The sequence below is a fragment of the Notamacropus eugenii genome, chromosome 1, assembly GCF_028372415.1.
Source record: "Notamacropus eugenii isolate mMacEug1 chromosome 1, mMacEug1.pri_v2, whole genome shotgun sequence".
Taxonomy (NCBI): Eukaryota; Metazoa; Chordata; class Mammalia; order Diprotodontia; family Macropodidae; genus Notamacropus; species Notamacropus eugenii.
In genome coordinates, this window is record NC_092872.1 from 618635288 (window position 1) to 618660719 (window position 25432).

At 35.5% G+C, this 25432-nt stretch overlaps 1 protein-coding gene across 8 annotated transcripts in view; it reads left to right on the forward strand.

Moving 5' to 3' along the window:
- Window positions 1-25432, forward strand: part of KAT6A (lysine acetyltransferase 6A) — a 152175-nt gene that overhangs the window by 105272 nt on the left and 21471 nt on the right. For all 8 annotated transcript variants that reach the window (XM_072635076.1, XM_072635077.1, XM_072635078.1 and 5 more), the window contains 4 exons: window positions 9122-9263; window positions 15211-15372; window positions 16519-16612; window positions 19948-20179. In XM_072635076.1, the coding sequence (XP_072491177.1) occupies window positions 9122-9263; window positions 15211-15372; window positions 16519-16612; window positions 19948-20179 (630 nt within the window). The remainder of the gene's footprint in view (window positions 1-9121; window positions 9264-15210; window positions 15373-16518; window positions 16613-19947; window positions 20180-25432) is intronic.

Here is a 25432-nt window from a genome sequence, read left to right on the forward strand (position 1 = left end):
CACCCCCTCACCTTCTTTAACCATGGTGGATATTCTCCAGTATTCTCTCCTGGGTATCATATGCTCTCATGATTTTAATTATTATCTTCCTTCAGATGACTCCCAAATTTGTCTCATTCATTTATCCATTCACTTGTTCATTCAGTAAGTATTTATTATGAATTAATTTGTGCTAGGCATTGTGCTAGTCATGGGGGATACAAAGACCGAAGTGGAACAGATTCTGCCCTTCAGGTGTGTTCTTTCTTTTAGTTAGCATTTATATTGGGCTTTTAAGTTTTCAGAGCACTGTACACAAGTTAACTCTTTTGATCTTCACAACAATTTTGAAAGATAATTGCTATTATTATCCTCATTTTGCAGATGAGAAAACTGAGGCTGAGAAAGGTTAAATAACTTGCCAAAAGTCACTAAGCTAGTAAGTGTCTGAAGCAGGATTTGATCTCAGGTCTTCCTGATTTCATCCTCCTATCCATTGTGCTACCTGATTGCTGTCAAGTAGAAACTCCCAAACTACATCTTCCATTTCCTACAATGTCTAATACAGTACCTGGTACCTAGCAGGCACTTGATAAATAAATGCTTATTGAGTTGAATAGAGAAAAAAAAATCTACATGTATATTCCACTGGTATCTTAAACTCAGCTTATTAAAAATCAACCCTTTATCCTTACTTCAAAACTTCTTATTCCTTCTGAATTCACTCTTTCTCTCAGTAGGACCATCACTTGCTAAATTTTCCATGTTTAATTGCTGATATGATCTTTGACCCTTTTCTTTCCCCTCCCATATTCTTTCATGCCCTTTTGAATCTGAATCTGTAATATCTTTTGCACCAATATTCTTTCTGTTTCTGCTAGTATGACTTTAATATAAGCCTTGATTACTACCCCCCTATATTATTGCACTAGTCTCAAAACCAGTCTTGTGCTTCTACTTTTGTCCAATATTAGTATTTTTGTACTCATGTCAGATTAATTATTTTTCTGCATGTACCTAATTATATCATTACTCTGTTCAGAGACCTTTAAATGTGTTTCAGTTATCTATCTGATAAAAGTTCAAACTTCTTAGCCTGGCATTCAGGCCCTTCCACAACATAAATTTAACCTACCTTTTTAGCTTAAACTTCAATCTGATTCCCTCTAGGACAGCAATTCTTATCCTTTTTTGTGTCATATGAAACCTGCACACCCTTATTCAGAATAAAATAATACAATACAGCATCTTATCTGCTTCACTGATTAATTCTATTAATCCTAGTAGTGCCTTTTTATTAAGATTTTAGAATTTTTCTACCTTTGACTTTTTAATACTAAGACAGCTTGGCAAACTATGGTCAACAGACTAAATATACCCTGCCATCTATTTTTGTATAGCGCTTGAGCTAAGAATGTTTTTTACATTTTTAAATAAAGTTTTGTGCAGTTTAAAAATGATCTACAAAGTGAACCATATTTAGCCTTTGATCCCTAATTTACTGACCCCTGTTCTAGAATTTTGATAACATTCAAGATCCTTATAATTTGCCAGTCAGTAAACACATTAAGCAACCACTGTGTCAGGCACTATGCTATGCACTGGAGCTACAGAAAGAGGCAAAAGACAGGTTCTTTTCTCAGGTAGCTTACAGTCAGATAGGAGAGACATCAGGTAAACAAATAATATACAAACATGTGCAGGATAAATAGGAAATAATTAAGGGAGGGAAGGCACTGGAATCAAGAGAGGTTGGGAAAGACTTTCTACAGAAAGGGAGACTTTAACTGGGATTTAAAAGAAGCCAGGGAAGCCAACAGATAGAGATGAGGAGGGATAGCGTTCCCAACATATGGGACAGACTGAGAAAATGCTGAGCTGGAAGATGGAATGTCTTATTTGTGGAACAGCCAGGAGGCCAGTGGATCAAAGAGAATATGTTAGGGAGTAAGATGTAAAAAGATTGAAAAGGTAAGAGTTATTAAGGCCTTTGAACAGAATTTTGTATTTGATTCAGGTGGTAATAAAGAACCATTGATGTTTATTGAATAGTAGGGGAGTGACATGGTATCTTTAGGAAAATCATTTTGGTGACTAAATAAAGGATGGACTGGAGTGGAGAGAGACTTAAGGCAGGCTATTGTAGTATCAGAGACAAGAAGGAGTCATATTTGAGAGATGCTGCAAAATTTAAATGAATAAGACTTGGCAACAGATTGTATATGAAGAGAGAGATAAGGAGGAGTTGAAAATGACTCCTAGGTTGTGAGCCTCAGGGACTGGGAAAATGGTTTTGCTTTCTATTGTAATAGAGAAGGTAGGAGGGGAGGAAAGTTAAGGGAGAAAGATAATGAGTTCTGTTTTGGACATGTTGAGTTTAAGATATCTACTTGACATACATTTCAAGATGTCTAAAACACAGGAAATGTGAATTTGGGGGTCAGCAGGGAAGTTAGGTTAGGGATAGGTAGGTTTGAGAATTATCAGCATAGACTAGGTAATTAGATTCATGGCCAGGTCGTGGGTTCACGAAATAAAGTTAGTGTAGAAGGAGAAGAGAAGAGGACTCAGGACAGAACCTGTCTTAGGGACACCTATAGTTAGAGGTCATTGGGCAGCTAAGTGGTGCAGTGGATAGAGCACCAGTGCAGGAGTCAGGAGGACCTGAGTTCAAATCTCACCTCAGACACTTGACACTCACTAGCTCTGTGACCTTGGGCAAGTCATTTAACCCCAGTTGCCTCATCCTGGGTCATCTCTAGTCATCCTGATGAATATCTGGTCGCTGGATTCAGATGACTCTGGAGGAGAAGTGAGGCTGGTGACCTGCATAGCCCTCCCTCACTCAAAAAACAAAGTCAAGTGCAAGTCATGTCATTATTTCTCTGATGGCATGGTCTTCTTTGGCAACAAAGAATGAACACACACACAGTTAGAGGTCATGATCTAGAGAAGGATCCAGCAAAGAAGATAGAGAAGGAGTAATTAGTTGGGAGAACCAGGAGAGAGTGGTATCCTGAAAACCTAGAGAGAATAGTCTCAAGGAGATCCTGATCAATAGTGTCAAAGGTTTTAGAGAGATAAGGGGAATGAAAATTGAGAAAAAAATCATTGAATTTAGTAATTCTTTTCCATTCACAAAATCTAAGTTTACAGATCCAGAGCCAGAAGGGACTTTAGAGGTCATTTAGGCTAACCTCTTCATTTTAGGGATGAGGAGATATAGACCCAGAGTAGCTAAGTTACTCACCCAAGGTTACATTGTGTAGTAAATAGAAGAGTCAAGATTTAAATTTAGGTCCTTTCACTCCAGATCCAGTATTCTTTCCATGGCATGAAAGTACCTTCCATAATTCTATAGTCCTCAATTATGTTTCCTCTTGTTCTCAGATAAGTTCTTTCCAAGTTTTTGGCCAAATATTGAGGACTTAATGTTGGCTTTTAAAAACTTACTTTGCCTTTTAAAACAAAATCCAGGCCCAGTAACATGCAAAAACATTAGAGGAATTGGAATTTTTTAAAAAAAAATTGCAGAGTAATATACTATTATTAGAAAGAGTGATTGCATTTCAGGGAACCAGTATCAGATTAAATGGATGTTTTCCTTTCAACAAGCAACCCTATGTCTCACTATGAAGGGAGTACTGGTATTGTTTTCTTTACTCTGAAAAGTGGAATAACCAAGATTAGAACATAATCTTCATAATAGGCCTGTACTCTTTGTGCCATATTATGTTGCCTGTGCAATCTGTTCTCTAGTAGGAATAGTAAAGAGATTAGAGACAGCTTGGTGTAGAGGAAAGAATACTAAACTTAGAGACCAGTGACCTGAATTTGGGTCTCAGATTTGTCAGTAATTAGTTATTTGACCCCAAGTCACAGTGGTTTTGTTCAGCCATAGTGTCCACATCTTTAAAATGAATGATTTATACTAGATAATCCCCAGCTACTTTTTTAAGTATTCCTTGTTATTTTGTATTTATATAGCCATTAAGCTTTGTGAGCTGATATTCTGCTAGAGTGTAATAATTGGTAAAAAGATAAGTAAATAGTAATTTGAGGAGAGAGAGAGTGCTAACAATTAGGGGAATCTTTAATAACTTCCTATAAGAGAGGGCACATGAGCTGTGCCTTAAAGGATGCTAAAAAGGATTCTGAGAGATGGAGGTGAGGAAGTGACAATGCATTTTCTAGAGAGTAAAAAACCTGGGCAAAAAAGGTATAGAGGCTAGAGATGGAATTTCAACTTTAGGATAATTTTGATTGGAGCAGAGATTACATGAATGGGAATAGTATGCAATAAGTCTAGAAAGATAGGAGCGTGCATTTTATTCTAGAGACAGTAGGCAGCTACTGAAAATTCTTGAACAAGGGAGAGACATGGTCAGACCTGTGCCTTAGGAATATTCATTTGGCAGCTGTGTCGAGAACATATTGGAGAGGACTCTTGAAAACCTGGAGTCCAAATAGGAGGAGGCTGTTGCAATAATACAGGTGAGATGTGATGAAGGTGTGAATTAGGATTGGTAGCTTGGGAATGTAGAAAAGAAGTGTAGAAAAGAGGTAAAACAAGGGTTGGGCAACTAATTAGACATGGGAAGTGAAGGAAAGGGAAGGATTGAGGTTGATTCTGAAGTGTATAACTGACTGGCAGAATGTATTCTGTCTCAGCATCCTTAGGAGAAATAAGTAAGTGAAGAAAGGAGCACTTTTGAGGCAAATATACTTCAGACTTGGTGACTTTGAGATGCCTAGGTGATATTCAGGTGGAAATGTCTATGACAGACATAGAAATGTCTATCAGCTCAAGTGATATTAGAGCAGATTGCTACCATCTTACTTGCTTAAGGTTGAGAACCCTTCCTGAGAAGAATTCCATTAGCTACTTTAGAATCAAGAGAAGCATTGCTTCCACAGTCTTCAATCAATGCAAGTCAATCCTTGTTTCTTAGGATAGGAGTAAGCAACTATATTCTAGGAATTAAGCAAAAAACTAGAATAATCTATGTATCTTAAAGGGTGATAACAACATTACTCCACAGAGCTAGAAATATTAACTTAACTCTTGTTGAACAGCTTACATAAGATTCTGAGAAATAACCCTTTAGAAGCAGAAAGTTCAGTAGTGCCTAATGTTTTGTGTATGTTTTAGTACTTTCCTAGTGTTTTTGTATGGTGGTTTTTCTTTCTAGTAAAAAAACTGAGGTTGTGTGTACTAATACTAGAAGAAATCTTTTTATTAGAAGCTTATAAGATGATTCTTTTTAAACCAACAGTATCATTCCATTATAATTGGTTTTAAAAAATGAGAATTTAGTACATTTTCAATGGAAATTGGCAGGATAAAAATAAGATGATCCTCCCCCTCTCCTCTTTATCTTTCTGCTTTTCTTTCAGTTGATGTTAGAGATTTTGTATGGATCTTTACTAGTTCATACGTTTTTAATTTATGCAGGTTAGTTCAGTAACTAAATAATTACAGTCTTCAAAAAGTGCTTTTTGTAATGTAGCATATATGTGACTCAGGAACTGGAGGGAGGTCCTGAACTTAAACACAGTGTTTTCCAACTGAGATTATACTGTAGATTGTACTGATGCCCAAATTCTTTACTGTGGACTGTTGCTGCTTTTTGAAGTTCATGGGATTTAATAGGTTTGTTTTTTTTTTTTTTAAGTTTATAAATTTTAAGAACTAGATACTTTTGGTAGTAAAAAAATTTTGTGGTCTAGTAATAATGGATTGACTTTTGAATTAGGTTGTCACCGAAGCTTTTAAAAAAAGATAAAATATATTATATACCTTAGGAAGTCAATTTTATTATTATTTTGTAATTTTATAGTTAGAATGAAATAATTAGCTGCTATTAAAACTGAGATTTAGCTTTCCAAAAATTTAGACAGTTTATTTTGTCCAGTTGTTCTTTTTATTCCCCTCATAAATACAATGTAGTAAAAATAAATTTTTTTTGAAGTTTCTAATAGTCACATAGTTGCTTTTCACTAGGTAACATCATTTTAAACTGAAGAAGTGAAATCACCTCTTGAGAATTACTTCTGAACCTTCAAGGTTATTGTTAAAATTGTACATTGAGATTTCATTGTAAGGTGAATAAAGATAAATAGAGTGGAAAAATAAAAGGTATGTTTCATCCATTTTAATAGCCATCATGAGGATATTATTATTATTCTCTTTGTAGATTTCACTCTTCCTTTTGAGAGAAACTTATTTCAAACTCCAGCATGTCAGTTAATTGAACTACTGGCCCACTTTAAAGTACCTAGATTTATGAATGGATCTTTTAAACAGCTAGGGTTAAGAAAGTTAGTAGTGAGGAAGGGTAAGTTATTTATCTTTCTACTCTCTCATTTGAGCATAAGCTGTGAATTTTGAGGTAGCATACAAGGGAAATAGAACAAAATAGCTTGGAAAAAACTTCTTGGCATCTGCTTCATAGTTTTACCAATGTTATTTGAAAGGTTATTTTAAAACTTTATTCTGTTAGTATTTGTACAAATATTAGAAACTGTCAAAATAAGGGATACTTAGAAAAAATATGTTTCACTTACTTAGAAATGCCACATCATATCAACTTTTCAAACTTGAAGTGATTAAAAAAATTAGACTACAACTAAAGCATCATAGAAAAAGATATGTAATATAATGTTGCCAGTTTGGAGTTTTTAATATTGACTTTCTTAGACCAGGGGTAGGGAAACTATGGCCTTGAGGTCCTCAGGTATGACCCTTTGACTGAATTTAAACTTCGCAGAACAAATTCCTTTAATAAAAGGATTGTTCTGTAAAACTTGGACTCAATCAAAAGGCTACAGCCAAGGACCTAGAAGGTCCCCTCCTCTGTCTTAGACAATTGGATATGAATTTAATGAAGAAAGGTGTGTGTTCGTCCTTCGTTGCAGAAGAAGACCAAGGCATCAGAGAAATGATGACATGACTTGCACTTGACTTTGTTCTGAGTGAGGGAGGGCTGTGCAGGTCTCACTTCTCCTCTAGAGCTATCTGAATCCAGTGACCAGATATTCATCAGGATGACTGGAGATGACCCAGGATGAGACAATTGGGGTTAAGTGATTTGCCCAAGGTCACAGAGCTAGTGAGTGTCAAGTGTCTGAGGTGAGATTTGAACTCAGGTCCTCCTGACTCCTGCACTGGTGCTCTATCTACTGCACCATCTAGCTGCCCCAATGAAGAAAGGTAGAAATTATTTAAAGATGTAGAAGGCACTCAATAGTAATTGATGATGATGGTGATGATAATAAGGCAGAATGATAGTAGCAGTCACTTAAAATAGTAAGAGGCTCGAATTGACCAAAAATAGTTTTTTTTAAAAATCCAAATATGTAGAAGCTTACTATAAATTAGTGACATGTATATTTTGTAACAAAATATGATTTTGCAACTTTAAAGAACGTTCATTAATATTAGGGACAAAGAAAGTATAAAAATTTTAGGAAAACATAAAATTTAAGAAAAAATATTCTTTAAATTCAAAACCTTTTTCTAACCTGCTGTTTGAAATTTATTCACTATTATTATTGAGTATGCTTAACATTTTTACATTATTTTTTACTACCAGGAAGACCTGGGTTCAAGTCCTGGCTCTGTGACCCTAGACAAGTTACTTTCCTCTTATGCTATGGGCCACTTACTCTCTTAGGCTATAAATTGCAGAGAAAGTATCAACCTATGTTAATAGAGGTAGTTCCTCATTCAGGATTTTCCTGTATCAATGAAATCAGAAGCTCAGTCCCCATCCCTATCCCTTCTACTATTATTTTCATACTACTAATGTATGTAACCAGGTCCCCCCCCCTTTTTTTTTTAAGTTGGTGAAAATGTTATGTGAGTTAGTAGTTAAGAAAACAAAAATTTTACTGTATGCTATTTTATCTTGGTTATATTATGTATCAACTTGTTATATGATAGTTTCATAAATATAATTTAGAATGAAAAATTGATTATATTTTCTTCTTTTGAAGAGAAATAATGAACCCTGAGTTTTAGAGTCCAGGGTAGAGTAAAACTAACTCTGTATTCAAAATATGTGGAGTCTATTCTTTTTTACACTCCATTAAAGCCTTATGCCAGTGTTTCATCTTGTATGAAGGTGACACACCAAGTTCTCAAAGGCCATGCCACTGGAGTTCAAGCCCTGAAAGAACTTTGATTATGGGTCTGACAATGGATGGCACATCTGTCATCAGAAGACCAGACTAAGTTTGGAGAGACTTATTACCAGAATGTTGGCTACCAGGTGATATATTTTTTTGGCCTTGGCTTAGTCAGAAAAACTGGGTTCTGGTCCTGGTTTTGTTGATAACTAGTAGTGTGGCCTTGGGTGAGTCATTTTTTGTGCCTCAGTTTACTCATCATTAAAATCAGAAGAGTAGACTAAGTGATTCTTTAAGGTCCCTTTCAGCTACAGAAATTCTGGGATTCCTTGATCTGTGAAACGTATTTTTCATTAGGAACATTTTTAAAACTCCTAAAACACAAAAAGTTGTGTAAAAATCAAATACTAGCTAGGAATATGTAAATGAAATATTTTGATCATCTCATCATAGATCCAACCTGGAAAACAATTGAGGAATCATTTAATTCAACTTCCACATTTTCAGGATGAGGGAACTGAGCTTCAGAAAGTTTATGTGACTTGCCTAAGGTTAAAGAACTGCTTACTGTCAGACCTTAGACTCAAACCCAGGTCTTCTGACTCCCAAGGCTAGTCCTTTTTCCAATGTGCCATGTTGGCTCTAATCTATTCTTTTCTGTTATTAGATAATAGGTTGTATATTCAGCATGGTCTGGTAGAAAGAGTACAGAACTAAGAAACTTGGGTTCTAATCCTGCTTCTGCCACTAATTAATTAGCTATATGATGTAACCAAGCCATTTAATTGTTCTTGGCTTTAGTTTCCTTATCTTTCAAATGGGGATGGATGTTGATACATACTGATCCTTGCTTTATGAAGGTAGTTATGAAACTCAGATGAGATAATCTAGGGGGGAAGGGAACTTTTGAAAGCTTGAAAGCCCTGTAAAAAATAAGGTTGTAGTACTTGTTATTATTATTTAGTATGGCCCAAATCAATCAAAAGCCCCATTTTTTCATCTCTATTTACAGGCTGCCTAAGTTGTACCTTTGTGAATTTTGTCTAAAGTATATGAAAAGTAGAACTATTCTACAGCAGCACATGAAGAAATGTGGTTGGTTCCATCCTCCTGCTAATGAGATTTACAGAAAGAATAATATCTCTGTCTTTGAGGTAAGGTATATATTTTTAGTGGTTGTCTTTTGCTTAATTTTAAAATTGCAGTGATTTTTTCGATAGTATCCAGCTGTGCACCCTGTCCATTCTCAGGTCTTTAGAAACTTGATTACTTTAATTGTGGCAATACATATTTTAAGTCAAACAGGACTGTAGTGTGAAGAGTGAATAAAACTCTTCTGTGGACTCAGACTACAGTATATTAAAATGGAGTCCACAACTCTGCTTAGAGACATCATTCGTTGTATTTAATTAGCTAGACAGTGCATTTTCTGAGTGTATGCTATTATTATGACAGGCACAATGTCTGTGGTATTATGATTATATTTCTTTCTATGTGCCTCTTTGCTATTCAGTTTAACACATTGTTGACCGTCTGTCTCTACCTTGTGTCTGTCACTCTGCCTAGGGAGTTAAAAAAGAAGTATCATAGAAGACATATTCTTTCTCCTTGAGTAAGACAGATACTTAAATATATAAAGCAGTTAGTTAATAATGTAAGATGCTAAGAGCCCAATTGAGCAGTCTTTTTAAGTGCAATAGAAATTTAAGGACTGAAGAAATAATATTAAGTTGGGTGAGAGTAAAACAGTCTAGCATCTTTTAGTATTGTGTATGCAGTAGGCACTTAATAATTCTTGTTGCATGAGTGAATCTTATGTCATCAGCACACAACAGTTGGGTTAACTGACTATTCTTTGCTATTAATGTTTTTGAGGAGTCCCCAGAAAGCTAGTTGTGACCAACTATTGATTGTAAAACATGACCTAGTCACTGCCACTCAGTTCTTCCTTTTCTCTCCCCTCTTCTACTTCCCCCTGTTAAAATTTTTATAAGGAATAGGCAAGGCACATGGTATGGTGATATTTTCTGGCTATGTTACATCCTTATACTTTTTTTTTCTTCCCCTGCTCCTAGGTTGTCAGCATATCTCTCAACCTAACTCCTTTCACCACCTGAAATCTGGTTTTCCCCTGAGCCACTTTTTTGGTTGGCTTCTTTAATGCTGACTGTTTTCCCCTTTCTTATTTCAGAGAACTTTTGCTCCCTTATTGTCAGTTCTGTACTTTTGCTCTACTGTTGTCACTTAACAACATCTCTTTTGAAGTTCATTCCAGCTGACTATAACTGCCCTCCCCCTGTCTTTGTCACGTTATTAACCAGTCTCTTATCGCACTCATGCCTTTCATTATGACTTGAACACATGGCTCACAATCATCTCATCTTCCCTGCCATCATCCTGAGAGACTATCTATGTAGACTACATTGTTTTCACACTTTCTTGAAATTTTTAACTCTTTTGGTTTTTCCTTCAGCTCTACTTCAGCCATTCATTTGAGTGGGCATACCTCTGCTCCCACTATCAGTTGAAAGTACTTAGCCTAAAATATACATCCTAAAATCTGAGATTCTCCTCTCTGACCATAGTCTCTTGTCTTTCTAAGTCTCCTTTTCTCTTATTTTTCTCAAGCCTATTCTTTACCCTCATTATGACCTTTGGTCTTTGAATTTCTTGTATCTTCTAATCTGCCAACCTTGTTCTGGCTTCCTGTCATACCTATAGGTTTTGACCCTTCTAGGCTATCAATTTAATAATCTAATGAAATAACATTTGTAAAGTGCTTAACACAGTGCATTGCATTTAGTAGGTGTTATATAAATGCTTATTCCTTTTCACTTTCTCCTAATAATACTTTTCCCACCTTTGAATCCCCTAATCCTCTACCATTCCAATCCGTAGCTTCTTCCATGCACTGTTCTTGTGGTTCCAAACATCTGTAAGTTGCTAAGGATATCACGAAATCATGCTAAATTTACCATAAATGTATGCTATTTATCATCAACTTAGCCCTTGCTTCTGCATTGCAGTCCTTTTATTCATTTAAATTTATACTTTTATATTTATCATATGCAACACTGTTTCTTCTCCATACCTTTGCTTTAGTTCCAAATATACACTCCCCTCTCACTTCTCAGCAGGTGACATTACCTTACTTTACTTTACTGAGAATATTGACATCATTGTACTTGAATTGAGTTCTCTTCTCTTCATGCTAACTACTCAGTACTCTAATTTATCCTCTTTCTCTTTGGTCTCAGAGGAAGTGATCATTCTGCTTGCTAAAACTGTACCCTAAATACACTATTTTGATCTCTTCTAGGACCTTGCTTCATCAAACAATCTCTCTCCCCTTACTCCTCCCTCTTCCTTTCCCTCCTATTTCTCTACTGTCTACTTCTTCCCTCAGCATACAGATATGACTAGTCTAGTTTAGCTTGTAGAGAAAAGGACTGGACCTGTGATTTTGTTAGTATTGGGAAAGCATGGAGGAGGAAATTCTACTGATAAAGGTCAACACCTTCTCTTCAATTTTTAGTTACAGAGAGTTGCTTAGAACACTAAAACTGAGAGTTTAAGTGACTTTCCCAGGGTCATACAGCTGGTGTGTGTCAGAGGCAGGACTTGAAGCAAGATTTTCCTGACTTTGAAGTTGACTCTACATTATTTTATCCTGCCTGTTAATTTAAACCATCTGCCCTTAAAAAATCCTTCCCTTGATTCTGCTACACCTTCAAACTATCATTCTTTATTCTTCTTAACTATAAGATTTTTAGGAAGAATAAGCTACATATACCGCCTTTACTTTCTTGCTGTCACCTCACTTATCAATTCCTTGTGATCTGGCTTCCACCCCTAGTGCTATATGAAAATATCTTTATTAAGGCTCTCTATTACCTTTTCTATTTTCATCTACCTCTCTGTATCACCTAACACCATTCCACAATCTCTTCTCTTGGCTTTTAAAGTACTGTACTCTCTTAGTTCTCTTACCTCTCTAACCATTCCTCCTCTGACTACTGGCTCTCCATTCCTTAAACATGGGTATTTCCCAGAAGTCTATCCAATACTTTCCCCTTTCTATATTTTCTTCTTCAGTGATTTTACCCGTTCTCATGCTTTTGGTAATAACTTCTGTACCCCCAAGCTCTTCCCAGATCTTCTGTTTTATATCTTCAGCTACTTAATATACATCTCTACTTGGATGTTTTACTGAGACCTCAAACTAATCAAATCTGGGGTTGAATCATCATTTCCTTATGCTACACTCCATCCCTCTAAAAAAATAAAAAAAACAAAAGAGAAACCTATTCCTTTCTCTTTTTGTTTGATGGTGGTCTGACCATCATTGAAGTCATTTAGGCATGTAATCTTCCAGTTTTTGAATCTTCTATTATTGTAATCTCAATATCCAGTTATTTGCTAAATTCTGTTAATTCTTCCAGTGTAATATTTACCCAGATCTATCCCTGGAATGAACTCCACCACAACATCTTTATTTCAGGCACTTAATTTCTTTTCACCTGTACTGTTGTCATAACTTGTCTCTGATATATTCTAATCTACCCTTTACACTGTTTGCCTGAGCATATACTTATGATATATTACTTTTCTACCCCCAAAACTTCAGTGGCTCCCTGTTGGGTACTATAATTAAAATATGATTAGATGTGTAAAATCATTAAAATTTGAGTAAAATATTAATGTGATCCTGGTATTCAGGGCCCTCTGTAATCAGACTTTTTTTTTTTAACCTTTCTAGTCTTATGTTATCCTTCTTCATTATAATTAACATTTTTGTAGCACTTTAAGGTTTACAAAGCACTTTACAGATATTTTTTCATTTTGTCATCACAACAACCCTGGTAGGTAGATGCTATTATTATCCGCATTTTACTGATGAGGAAATTGAGGCAGAGATAAGTTAAATGAATTTCCTGGCAACTCTGACCTTCCTCCCAAACTCCACTGCAAACCATCCCCTCACCCTGATCACAAAAGTCATCTCTTCCGCAGATTTTTCATACCACACTTGCCTGAGCCACTTTTTTGCATTCATCTCTTTCTCCCTTTTGTCATAGTTATTTGCTTATTGGTCCTCCTTGTACCCCTTCCCATTAAATTATAAACCCCTTAAGCAAAGCATTAGATTAGTATCTAATGCTTTTGGAAGATTAAGTATGGTGAAACAATAAGTAAAATTTAGAATTAGTCCTTGAAATTAGAAACATATATAAAGTGTTGTCACAAATGTCGATCCTAGAACTTTTTATAATGTAACACAAGTAGACTTGCATGGCTAGAAAGTAGACTTAAAACCAGGTCTTTCTACTTAAAAAACATTTTTATTTATTATCAAGGGTATTTTGCAATCATTCTCAATACCAGACTTATTTTTAATCTGTTTGTTTCAGAAGCTGGTGAAAACTCCAAAATGAAAGTATACTATCAAGTTAGGAGCTCAGGGTCTAGCTTTCAGAACCAAGATATCAAACTGGCTGAAGAACTTGAGAAAAACTATGAATTAACATGTCATTTTATTGTATCTAAATTTTTGGTATGGTTTTCCATCTTTACTATTTGTATTAACTCCATAGTAACCAGGCCCCTTACAATCTTAGATCCACTCTTTACTAAATATCAAAATAGTTTTAAACTCTAAAAAGTCACTAACATCTCATTATCAGTTATTTTGTTCCCTTTTTTATTAAGACTGCTACTTAGTGAAGTAGCATGGCGTAGTGCTTTGGGTGCTAGCCTTTGAGTTGGGAACATCTTGGTTCAGTTCTTACTTCTGATATTGACTATGTGAGCATGGGCAAATCACTTAAATTCTCAATATCCCCCCATGCAGCTCTCTTAAGATTATTAGTTACAGATAAGTTGATCTGCATTGGAGGCAGTACACACAAACCCACACCCACCCCCAGACTCCACCCCCTAGTCCCCATGCCACTCAAGACAATATATTTTGATTGCTAAACAGATAAAGATTTATGAATTGAGTCAATGGACAAGATTTCTCTGAGAGATATAGCCATGTTAGCAAAAGTTTGTATTAGTATGGCATGTTGACTAGGAAATAGGAATAGCTTTCTTTTATAAGGAAATTACTATTGCCGAAACTTAATTCTACCAATATATATTTTTATCAGGCTTAAGCCAGCCAGTCCATTTTTGCTGGACAATGAATAAAAGTTTGAATTTACTTGTAAAAATTACCTGTTGATCCTTTTCAAGATTAGGTAAAAATGTTCAGTAAGTGAATGAAATTGCACATAATAAGTCCAGTAGAAGAAACATAGAAGTCTTTCTTTTAAAGGAAAAAAAGGGTTCATATCATAACTTTAGCTTTCAGATTTTGCCACCCCATCCTTTTCTTCTTTAAATGATTTCATAGCTCAACTAATTTGTGCATTGTTTAGGTAAATGTGCATACTGTCTTTTGGAGAGTAACAGCATATCTGATATGCATCCCAAGACATTGAGAGAGATCAAACTTTTAATAGCTGTTAAGAAAAAGAGAATGTTAAAACTAATAAGTCACTCTCTGCTTCTACTCTTAGTCACCCTAGTTCCAAGAGAGATCTTGCTTGGCTGATCATTCTCTAGGGTGCTTAGCACAACAGCAGGGACCTCAGCATTTCTTCTTTTAAAGTTGTAAGTTTTATTGGAACCATCAATAGTGGGAGGACATTTTAGTGCCCCTGGCATTAGGATATATCATTTTATAAGTATACTTTGATTTATACAATAGGTGTGAAAAAGTACATGAATTAAATTTTTTTCAGCGTTTTTAATGCATTAAGGAAGTTTGTTTAGTTAATCCTTCAGAGAATACTTTTGTAAGGTTGAAGAATTTTGTGAAGCAAAATGTGCTTTATCAGGTTCAAATTTTTGCATTTCAGGTAATCTTAATGTAAGATCAGACTTGTAATGCAGCCATTTAAAGGGGATCACTCCAGGGTCTAGTGATATCCTCATTATTATTATTATCTCTTATAGTAGCTGGGCTGTAAGATACTTAGAGTTAACTCTGTGGCTTTCCTAGGAAAAGCTTCTCTGGTACCAAGTTAACTTGATTTGTCTTGGCTTTTTTTTTAGGTTGATGGGAATGTCAGTACAATTTACTGTCAAAACTTGTGCCTATTGGCAAAGCTATTTCTTGATCACAAGACACTGTATTATGATGTGGAACCATTTCTTTTCTATGTATTGACACAGAATGATGTCAAGGGCTGCCATCTTGTTGGCTACTTCTCTAAGGTAAGCATTTCAGAATGAAAGTATTATGGGCTTGTATTAAAAGTATTAAGGGTGAATGAAAATATATGGATTCACATGGAAGATATGGAGGTAGTTTATTTCAGTCTTTTCTAGTAGATAATCAGGGCTTTACTGTTCTCTGGATGCCATGTAGGTTTTAGGCCCTAGATTTTATGTAGAAAGAATTCAGAAAGTCAGGGCATGAAGCTGCTTAGTAACACTGAACAGATTGTATTCTCTTAGGGACCTGAACTACAGTTACCACTCAAGGGGAAAGGTTTTTAAATGACTTTTTATTCCCTTGGTGGTGATGGAGAGAACTTCTTGTGAAGTAAACACAGTCATTACCCACTATGTTCTATCTGAATTCATTTCTGGTTTTTGCTGTCTCTTCCTGATCTGCATTTTTGGTTCTTCTAAGCTGGCAAGTAATTCATGGAGCCTAAGCTTTTACTATTATCATTTCAAGGAAGAAGTCAGATGTACACAAAAGTTTTCACTTTACCTTCCCTTTCTATTCTAGCTGCAGCTTTTCTTTGTATCTTTCTTGAAGCAGACCTGATTTGTAAAACAGATTGTTTAGGAATTTATGATCAGTTTTACAGAAGAATTAACCATAAGATTCTCTTAAATAGAAAAGGTTCTTAAAACAAGTATGACTTAAAATATAATTTTATTATTTGGTTTTTAGGTACACATAAAGTTAGGTTTGTCTGCCTCTTCTTTTAGGTTGTACAGCATTAGAGTGAGTAGTATTAGAATAAAAATCTCAGACCTGTGAACCTTATGTACGTATCCTCCCATTTCCAAAATGGCATATAGTCTGTTAGCATTTGTGTCTCTATGAAATTGGTGAAATTCCTACACTGAATTTTGCCAGTGACATAGTTTCTGAGGTGCAGAAAATGTTAGATGTTGCTGTTTTATTTCTTTTTATTCTTCTAGGATTATTGCTTTATGGGTAATGGCAATGATTTAACATTGTCTTGTTTTTTCTCAGTGGGCTATTTTCTCTTGATTTTCTTTGCTATTCCCAGAAGGCTGTAGCTTTTACTGTTAGCCTTTGTTTCATGATAATTAGATCTGCTGTACAATATAACTAGCCTGTTGTTTTTAAACTTGGTTTCAATTTTTTTTTTCCACCAGGAAAAGCACTGCCAGCAGAAGTACAACGTTTCCTGTATAATGATTCTTCCTCAGTACCAGCGCAAGGGCTATGGCAGGTTCCTCATTGACTTCAGTAAGGAGCATATTAATATGTCCATTATGTCTTTAGGGGGGCAGGGGAGGGGCTGATCCCATGACACACAAGACTATATTGGTTGTCAGTGCCTTTTGACATATCCATGTGTGAAACTTTAATGCTCTGATCATACTGAATTCCTTGTACACAACCATTAATCTTTTTCTTTTTAGTTAGAATTTAAGTATCTTAAAATAATCATGTTATCCCAGTTCTTTGTACCTCCTATAAAAATGCCTTGAAGGAGGAATTGTAGATATCATTAATATTGAGCTTAATTTCATGTCATTCTTTTTTCCAACAAATAACTAAAATTGTATCACATGAGTGGTGAAATTAGTTCTAGTAACAGAAGTATAGGACTCACAGTTGCTGATTTACATTACCCATAGTGCCCTGGAAAACGTATGCATGCCTCTTGTCGTCGTTGTTAAAATGCTCTGTCACCTGGTGAAATATTATATACTGCATCTTAATCATCTCCGAAGTTTTAAAATTTGATTCACAGTAACTAAAATTGCACATTAATGATGACAAGTCCTGTTTTTTGTGAAGATGATAAAATGCTTAGCTTAAATTTGATCATACAGTTCCACAAAATTGGTTTAATAGTTAAATGTACAGAGATTTACTTTGAGTTTTATACTCATTGTAAAAGAAAAAGCATGTTAAGTTTGGAGAAATATTCGGAAATTGTCATTCTAGATCAGTAATATTCTGACCCAGATGACCCAATTGAATGATTATGTCAGGGTAACAAAGTGACATGGGTCAGTTGGCCCAGTGTCCCATACAGAGAAGTTGTTTAGTAAATGCTTATTGAATTGAAAGAGCATTGACTGTATTGGATACTTAAACAAGCTTATTTATAAATTTGTGCTATTGGTTACAAAGGGAAACCCAGGATAAAAAGTCAGAATAAACTAGTGCAAATCTTATCAGAAAAACAACTCAAAACTCATCTTCTAGTAATGGTGGATTTTGTGATCCAAAAATCGGCATGTTATAATTACAAAACATTTTTTCTTTACTTGTCCTTTGCACATTTATGTGGCACTTTTGTCATAATGCCAGTATTCTCATATAACTATGGAAAGATACAACCAGTGTAATTAGAGAGTACATAAATGCATATTTGTAAGACTAGAAGCAGACAGGGGAAAGCAGGGAAGAAAATGCCCTGATGAAAAAGGTAGTGATATAGCTTTAGTGGTGGAAGAAATAACAGGACTGACATCAGTAAAAGATACGCAGTTTAGAAATCTCTCGGCAAGCTAGATGAGAGAAATGAAGCACTAAATAGATTATGCTTAAATAAACAAACAACAACTCAAATCTACCGTTTTGGAGAATCAAGTGATTAGCAGCCTGAGGGTACTGCATTTAAGTATCAAGGAATGTACTTTCACCCTTTAGTGAGACCTTTCCTTAGGGAAAATGAAAAGAATCTCCATATTTCCATATTAGTACTCTTAAACAGGTTCCAAATATATGTTATGAATAATGGTGTAACATTATTCAACTTCTGTGCCAGCCAGTCAGTGTAAGTCAAAAGTCAGTGAGCTGAATGTTTTTTAAATGTTTATCCATCTTACCTTGCGTAGCACATAAGTTTATTAAAAATCACTCTAAAGAGACTTAGGCAAATGGGAGTAACTTTGAGTCATAGTTTACTATTTTCTATAGAATTTTTAAAGGAATTGTCATTGGATCTTGAGTTCAAAACAGACTTTTATTTAGAAATACCAATTTCCAGTGTTTAGGCATTGATAGCAAAGTCAAAATGGTTCTGAGTAATGACTGAGTTTCTTACTCAGTATGCAAATGTAGACTGTCTTCCCGTCTCTTACCACTGCTCAGAGTGTTTTGCTTATTTATACTGAGAAACAGCAGAATGCAGTGGCATAAATATCATCTCCAGAATCTTGGGGCTTTGGTTCAAGGCCTGCCACTGACCCTCACTGCCCTGATGTCCTTGGTTATATCCCCTGACTTTTCTCTTCTATAAAAGGAAGGGGGTTAGACTAGATGATCTCTTCTAGCCTGCTCTGTGTTCTCTGAGTGTCTACCCTTTGGAGTGTGCTCCTGAAGCCCTAGGGCAGGGATGGGGTGTCTCGAGGCCACATGTGGCCCTTTAGGTCCTCAAGTGCTGCCCCTTGTTAGGATTTGCTCTGTGAAGTTTGGCTTTGGTCAAAGGGCTGCCCTTGAGGACCTAGAAGGCCACATGTGGCCTCGAGGTTACAGGTTCCCGACCCCATCCTAGGATCTTGGACTTGACATGAGAATAGTTGCCTCGATGTCAACCCATCGCATTTGGAGTTGGGAGAAACTGTGGAGGCCACTTAATTTAACCTCTTTTTCTCAGAAAAAGAAACCAAGGCCCAGAGAGATTGAGTAACTCGTCTAAAATTGTATCTACCCCAAAATTTGTGCCTGACCTGTTGTAGAACCTTCCGAGATTGTATTGATCTGATCAGCCAGTTGAACACACTGTGCCTTGACTTCAACATAGTGATGTCATTTTGGTCCCCTTTGAGAATGAAAGACAACAACCAACCAAACCAATCATGGGTATTAGAGTCAGAATTTGAACCCAGGAATGCTATTGAAGAGGTGTAGTGCAGTGGAAAGAGGACTAGTGAGTTCAGAGACTTAGGCTTGAATGCATGCTGTGCTATTTATGACTTGATGTGACCCTGGGCAGCCAGGTAATCTCTCTGGGACTTGTTTCCTCATCTTTAATAGTCTAACTCTAAAACGATGATCCTATGATTCTGAATTCTCTAATGTTTCTCTTCTGTTCTGTGCACGTACTAGTGGAGTTTCTTATACTGTCTTTTCCTGGCCAGCAGTGATATAAGATGGTGGGCCATTAGGTGTTTCACTTTCCCTATGTGTAAAGTGGAGATGGCGTTTAACATCTCTTCAGTTCATAGGGACAATGAATATAACCTTGATGAAGACACCGCAAAATACTGATTTAAAACAAGCAACTGTTGCCATCTAGTGGTCCTAATGTATACTTTGCCCAACAAAATAGGTAGCTAATGACTTGTTCAGAATTGTCACAGTATTGGAAAGCTGGATAGAACCTTGACAGTCATTTGGTTCTAGTATAACTTCAAAAACATAATAAAAACCTTGTTAATGCAGTGTTTTAATGAGATGCCCTGTGCATTAAACAATACTTAAAATCTCAACAAGCTATTTTACATTAAAAATGACCTACTTTTAAGGTAGTTAGACATGATGCCTGGTGATTAATATAGGTGCAATAACTGGTGAACTAGCCTTTTAAAACTGATAAATTTGAATTTTTTTTTCTTTCTTAGGTTATTTGTTGTCAAAGCGTGAAGGCCAAGCGGGATCTCCAGAGAAACCATTATCTGATCTAGGGCGTCTTTCCTATATGGCTTATTGGAAAAGTGTAATATTGGAGTGCCTTTATCACCAAAACGACAAGCAAATCAGCATTAAAAAACTAAGCAAATTGACTGGAATCTGCCCTCAAGACATTACTTCCACACTCCATCACCTCCGAATGCTGGACTTCCGTAGTGACCAGTGAGTATAGTATTTCCTAGAGTTAGTGATATAGCCAGTGCTAGTGATATGGCCAGTGCTCCTACCAAATTCTTTTTTTGTCCTACACTCAGCCACTCTACCAAAACTTTGCTCTTGGAGGGCACCACTGTCCTCTTTGTCAAAAACTAGTGGCTTTTCTTCCTGTGCTCCTTGTCTTTTGAGGCACGAAACTCTTACTGGGGCTTTTGGACTCCAGGTTATCTTTGTTTTGCTCTTGGTGTAGTGGAAGTAAACCTGGATAAGAGAAGACCTAGAGTTGAATCTTGTCTCTGCCATTTGTTAATCTTGTGACTTTGGATAATTTGCTTTGCCTCTGACTCTCAATTTCCTCATCAGCAAAGTAGGTAAGGGGAGACAGTTACCTGTAGAATTCCTTCTGGTTCTAAATCTTATTTTATATACTTCTTTGACCTTTCTAAATTGCTAGGTCTTTGCTTTTCCCTAAGGTATAATCTTTGCTTTCTTTGTTCCTTTCTCTCTGTACTCTGTCTCTTAGACAACAGTCATTTTCAACACTTCAATTATTACCTGTATATGAATGAGTTACATAATTTTATGTAACTAGTCCTTCCAAATTCATATTGACATTTTTACTCATGTGTTGCTATCACTTTAGATTCAAGATACTCAGAATTTAATGGTACAGCCTCCCACTCCACCACCCCAACCTCTGTATCCCTGGCAAGCTAGCTCTTCTCCAGTACTTTATTTCTGTCATTTGAACCAACATTTTCCCCATTCAAGGATGAATCTTCCTTTCTTGAAAATTAGTTATATTTCGCTAGTTACCAAGTTCTGTCTTTTCTTCCACTTAAATGTTTCTTTCATTCTTTCATCCTAGCATGATCTTAGTGTGAGTTTCCAATGCTTCTCTCCTAGATTATTATAGTAGACTCACTTAGTCATCTTTCTTCCTCCAGTCTCTTTGCCTTCTCTTCTGTCCTTCACCCTGACACCGGATTAGTCATCTAAAATATTGTTTTCATTATGTCAGTCACCTGCTCAAAAACATCCAGTAATTTCCCACTGCCCGTAGCATGGGTCAGCAAACTACAGCTGATGGCAACTTGTTTTTATATGTCTCTGAACTAAGAATGGTTTTTACATTTTAAAATACAATAAAACTTTATTTAAAAATGTGAAAGTGTGTGGACCTTATAAAAAAGTCTGCAGGGATTTGGGCTGATGGTGGTAGTTTACCAATACCTTGCCTATACGGTAAAGTGCAGACATCCCAGTTTGGCATTTAGGGTTCTACTGTTCTGGCCCCAGCCTGCCCTGACCAGTCTTATTTTATGCTAATTCCCAGCATAAGCTCTTTTCTCCAGATAGGCCAGTTTCTCCACTCTTGTGCAAAATACCACCCTTATTTCCTCCTCCCAAATTTTGTTCATGTTGTTTCATATTGTTTGGAAGACCATCCACTTTCCTCTCTACCTCTATAAATGTTAACCATTCTCTTAGGCCTACCTCAAGTTTCATTTCCTTGATAAAATCTTCCTTTGCTATTCTAGTTCTCTCTAACTTACCTTACTGTCTCTACTTCTAATTTGGCATTTAATTAATATATTCCTGTATTTTACATAACATATTTCTTGAGAGCAAAAATTGTATCTAATTCTTTATAACCCCTGTAACACCTAGCACTTAGTTGGGGCTCCGTAGTTACCTGATGAATTGAATTGATTACTACATTCAAATAATACTTATTCAGAATGGCTCCAATAAGCTTTTATTTTCATATTAAATAGATAGCATGACCCTTTTCCTGCTACTGAGTTATTAATACTCTGGGTTTTTTTAAAGCAATAAAAATGGTTATTTTATTAAATATCAGTCCTTAATACACCTCTTTTTAACATCCTTTGACAAAATGGGAAGTACATATACCATACTTTTACTTCGTCTAGAAGTATAATGGGTGCCTCAAGTAAAAGTCCTTGTGCTATGTGATTGTTTGAGTTGTGAACTGGACTGGTTACTTCCCTTTCCACCCCCACCCTCCACCCTTTTTCTTTTTTTAAATTTAAAATCATATTTTTTTTTTGTCAGCAAAAGCTACCTTCTCCCCCTCCTCCCTCCCCATTTCCCCCAAAGAGAATAAAGGAAAAACAAAGCCCCTATTGCAAATATGTATAGTCCAGCATAAACACATTTCTTCATTGACCATGTTAAAAAAATGTATATTGTCTTATTCTCACTCTTGATGTGGGTAGCATGTTTTATCAGTATCCTCTGGAATTCTGGTTAGTCATCACAGTAATCAGTTACTGAGTTTTTAAAAGTTATTTGTCTTTATGATGTTGTTATATTAATGTTCTCATTATTTTCCTTTTGCCCTACATTAATTCATACAAGTCTTTAAATTTTTTCTGAAACTGTTCCTTTTATTTCTTATAGCACAGTAGTATTCCATCACATTTCTGTACCATTACTTTACCTTTCCCTACCTTATTAGCTCCTGCTTAGATTCCCATTTTTTGCCACCTCTGAAAGAATTATAAATACTTTTGCACATCTTTAGAATTTGTTTTCCTCCTTTAATGCATTCTCCTAATTCATTACTCCTTTTCCTTCCATTTCCCTTCGACTCAGATATATTTTTATACCTAACTCTTGTGTGTGTGTGTATTCTCTTCCTTCCTCTGATTAGTTCAGATGAGAGAGTTTTAAGTGTCAACTGCTCTTCCCTTTCTCCTTATTTATTTTGATGCCTCCTTACTCATCCTGAATATGTGAGATAATTTCCCCAACTTTCCTTCTCCTCTTTCCCCTTTTCCTCCCATATATTCCTCTTATCCTCTTTTCATTCTTTTCTTAAGATCCTCAAGACATAAAAGAACCACTCACAATTTTTGTCTTATTAGACTCTCGTAACTCCAGATGATGATAAGCTTCAGAATGGGACACACTTTATCTCCTCATATTTGCATGCAAACAGTTTATCTTTGTCCCTCATGACTGTTGATTTGTGTTCACCTTTTTTGTTTCCCTTAACTCCCTTGTGTAAACTTCAAAATTTCTACAGAACTCTTATCTTTTCATCAAGAATACCTGGAAGTGTTCATCTAATTCTTAAAATTTTTTTTACCTCTAGAATTATTCTCAGTTTTACTGGGTAAATTATTCTTGTCTGTAAGCCTGTGTCCATTGTAGCTTCTCAGTATTTAAATTCTGCCTCTGACTGCTTACAGTATTTTTTTCTTTGACTTGGAAGCTGTGGATTTTGGATTTCTAGGATGTTTCTGAGAGCTTTCATTTTGGGGTTTCTTTTAGGAGGTGACCAATATATTCTTTCTATTTCTGCTTTACTCTGGTTCTAAGAGGTCTGAGCAGTTTTCTTTTAAGATTTCTTGGGCTATGATTGTTGAGTTCTTTTTAAAGTCGTGGTGTTCAGATAGCACATTGATTTCTTCCTTTAATTTTTTTGGAGTAAATTTATTATATATTCTAAACTTAAATACAAAAGGAAAAAAAATTGCCATGTAGACAGCCAAACATGAGAGGATTCAATATAAAACAATAAATTTTCATTTCAAAAAAACCTATATCACAAATACTACACATTGTTTTCAAAGCTGTCCACTGTTTCTTTGCTTCCTTGTAGTTTTTCTTTTGTTTTCTGCTATGTACTTTTCACTTTATTTTTTTCCCTTTTTTCCCTACCCCACCTCTATCCCTGGCCTAAAGAAGGCTACAAGTCAGCACCTATCTATCTATCTATCTATCTATCTATCTATCTATCTATCTATCTATCTATGTATATACACACACATATGTATACATACGTATTTGCATGTATATATGTGTATGTATAAGTATAAATACACATACATGTTGATATCTATAAACATATACATGTATTCACATACACCATCATACACATATATGTAAGACTATACTGTGCTTATTTCTACTTGTCATCTGTTTCTCTAAATGTAGATAGAATCTTTCTTTATAAGTGCAAGTCTTCCCATGTTTTTCTAAATCAATCAGCTCATTTCCTATACCACAGCAATATTCTAAGCCAATCACATCCTATTTGAGTGATTGTCTATGAAAAAATTTTCCAATTTTCTGCATTTCTTCTATTTTTGATTGTAGAAGTTTTATTTATATACAAGTAAATTTTAATTTAAAATAATCAGAATTATCCATTTTATACCTGAATAGTGCCTGTCACCTTATTATAGAGTTTAAGGTCTGATACTCCAGAATCTGTTTCCTTTGCATTTTTTTCCCCTGGTTTCTTTGAAGTCCCCTACCTTTTGTTCTTCCATATGAACTTTGTTATTTTTGTAACTTAGTAAGGTTAAATTTTAGTAATTTAATTGGGATGGCATTGAATAAATAGATTAGTTAGGTTAAAAAAAAATGTGCTTTACCTACCTATGAACAATAAATGTTACTTCATTTATTTAGATATGATTTTATTTGCATAAAAAGTGTTTCATATTTATGTTTTTAGAGTTCCTGTGTCTGTTTTGGCAGGTATACTCTCTGGTATTTTATACGGTCTATTTATTTTAAATGTTCTAAAATAATATTGCTGACACATAGTGTAATTTCCCTATTTTTCTTTAGATTGAATCTATTTTAGATTTAACTTTGAGATCATGATTCTTACTCCTGCTTTTTTTGCATAATTCTTTGTGTGTTTCATTTTTATAGCATTTCCTGAAAGCCAACATATTGTAGAATTCAAATTTTTAATCTGCTTTCAGTTTTTATTTTATGGGTAAATTCATCCCATTCACATTCTAAGCTATAATTACTTGTTGTGTATTTTTCTCCTTCCTATTTTTCCTCACTATCCTTTTGACCCTATTCCTATCCTTCCTTACTCCTCTGCTTTACTTCTACCCACTACCTTGCCCTCCTATTCTTTAACCAACCCACCCTCTAAGAATCTCTCCCTTGTCCTCTCCCCCTGCCTTATCCCCTTGCTTTCTCATTTGTTTCTGTATTTAGAAGACTTTTCTACCTTTCTATACATATATATGTTGTTCCTTCATTAATCCGTTCCCAATGCGAGTAAGGTTCCATCACTACCTGCCTTCCTCGCTACTGGTTCTTCTGTATCAATTTTTCCTTTTATACCTCATTTGTATGAGATAATTACTCCTTTTTAATCTCTTCTTGCACAGTTTCATTTTTTTATGATTGCCTCTTCATACATACCTCCACCCAGCCCTTTTTTTCAAACTACCCAAGTAATGGTAACAGTCACAA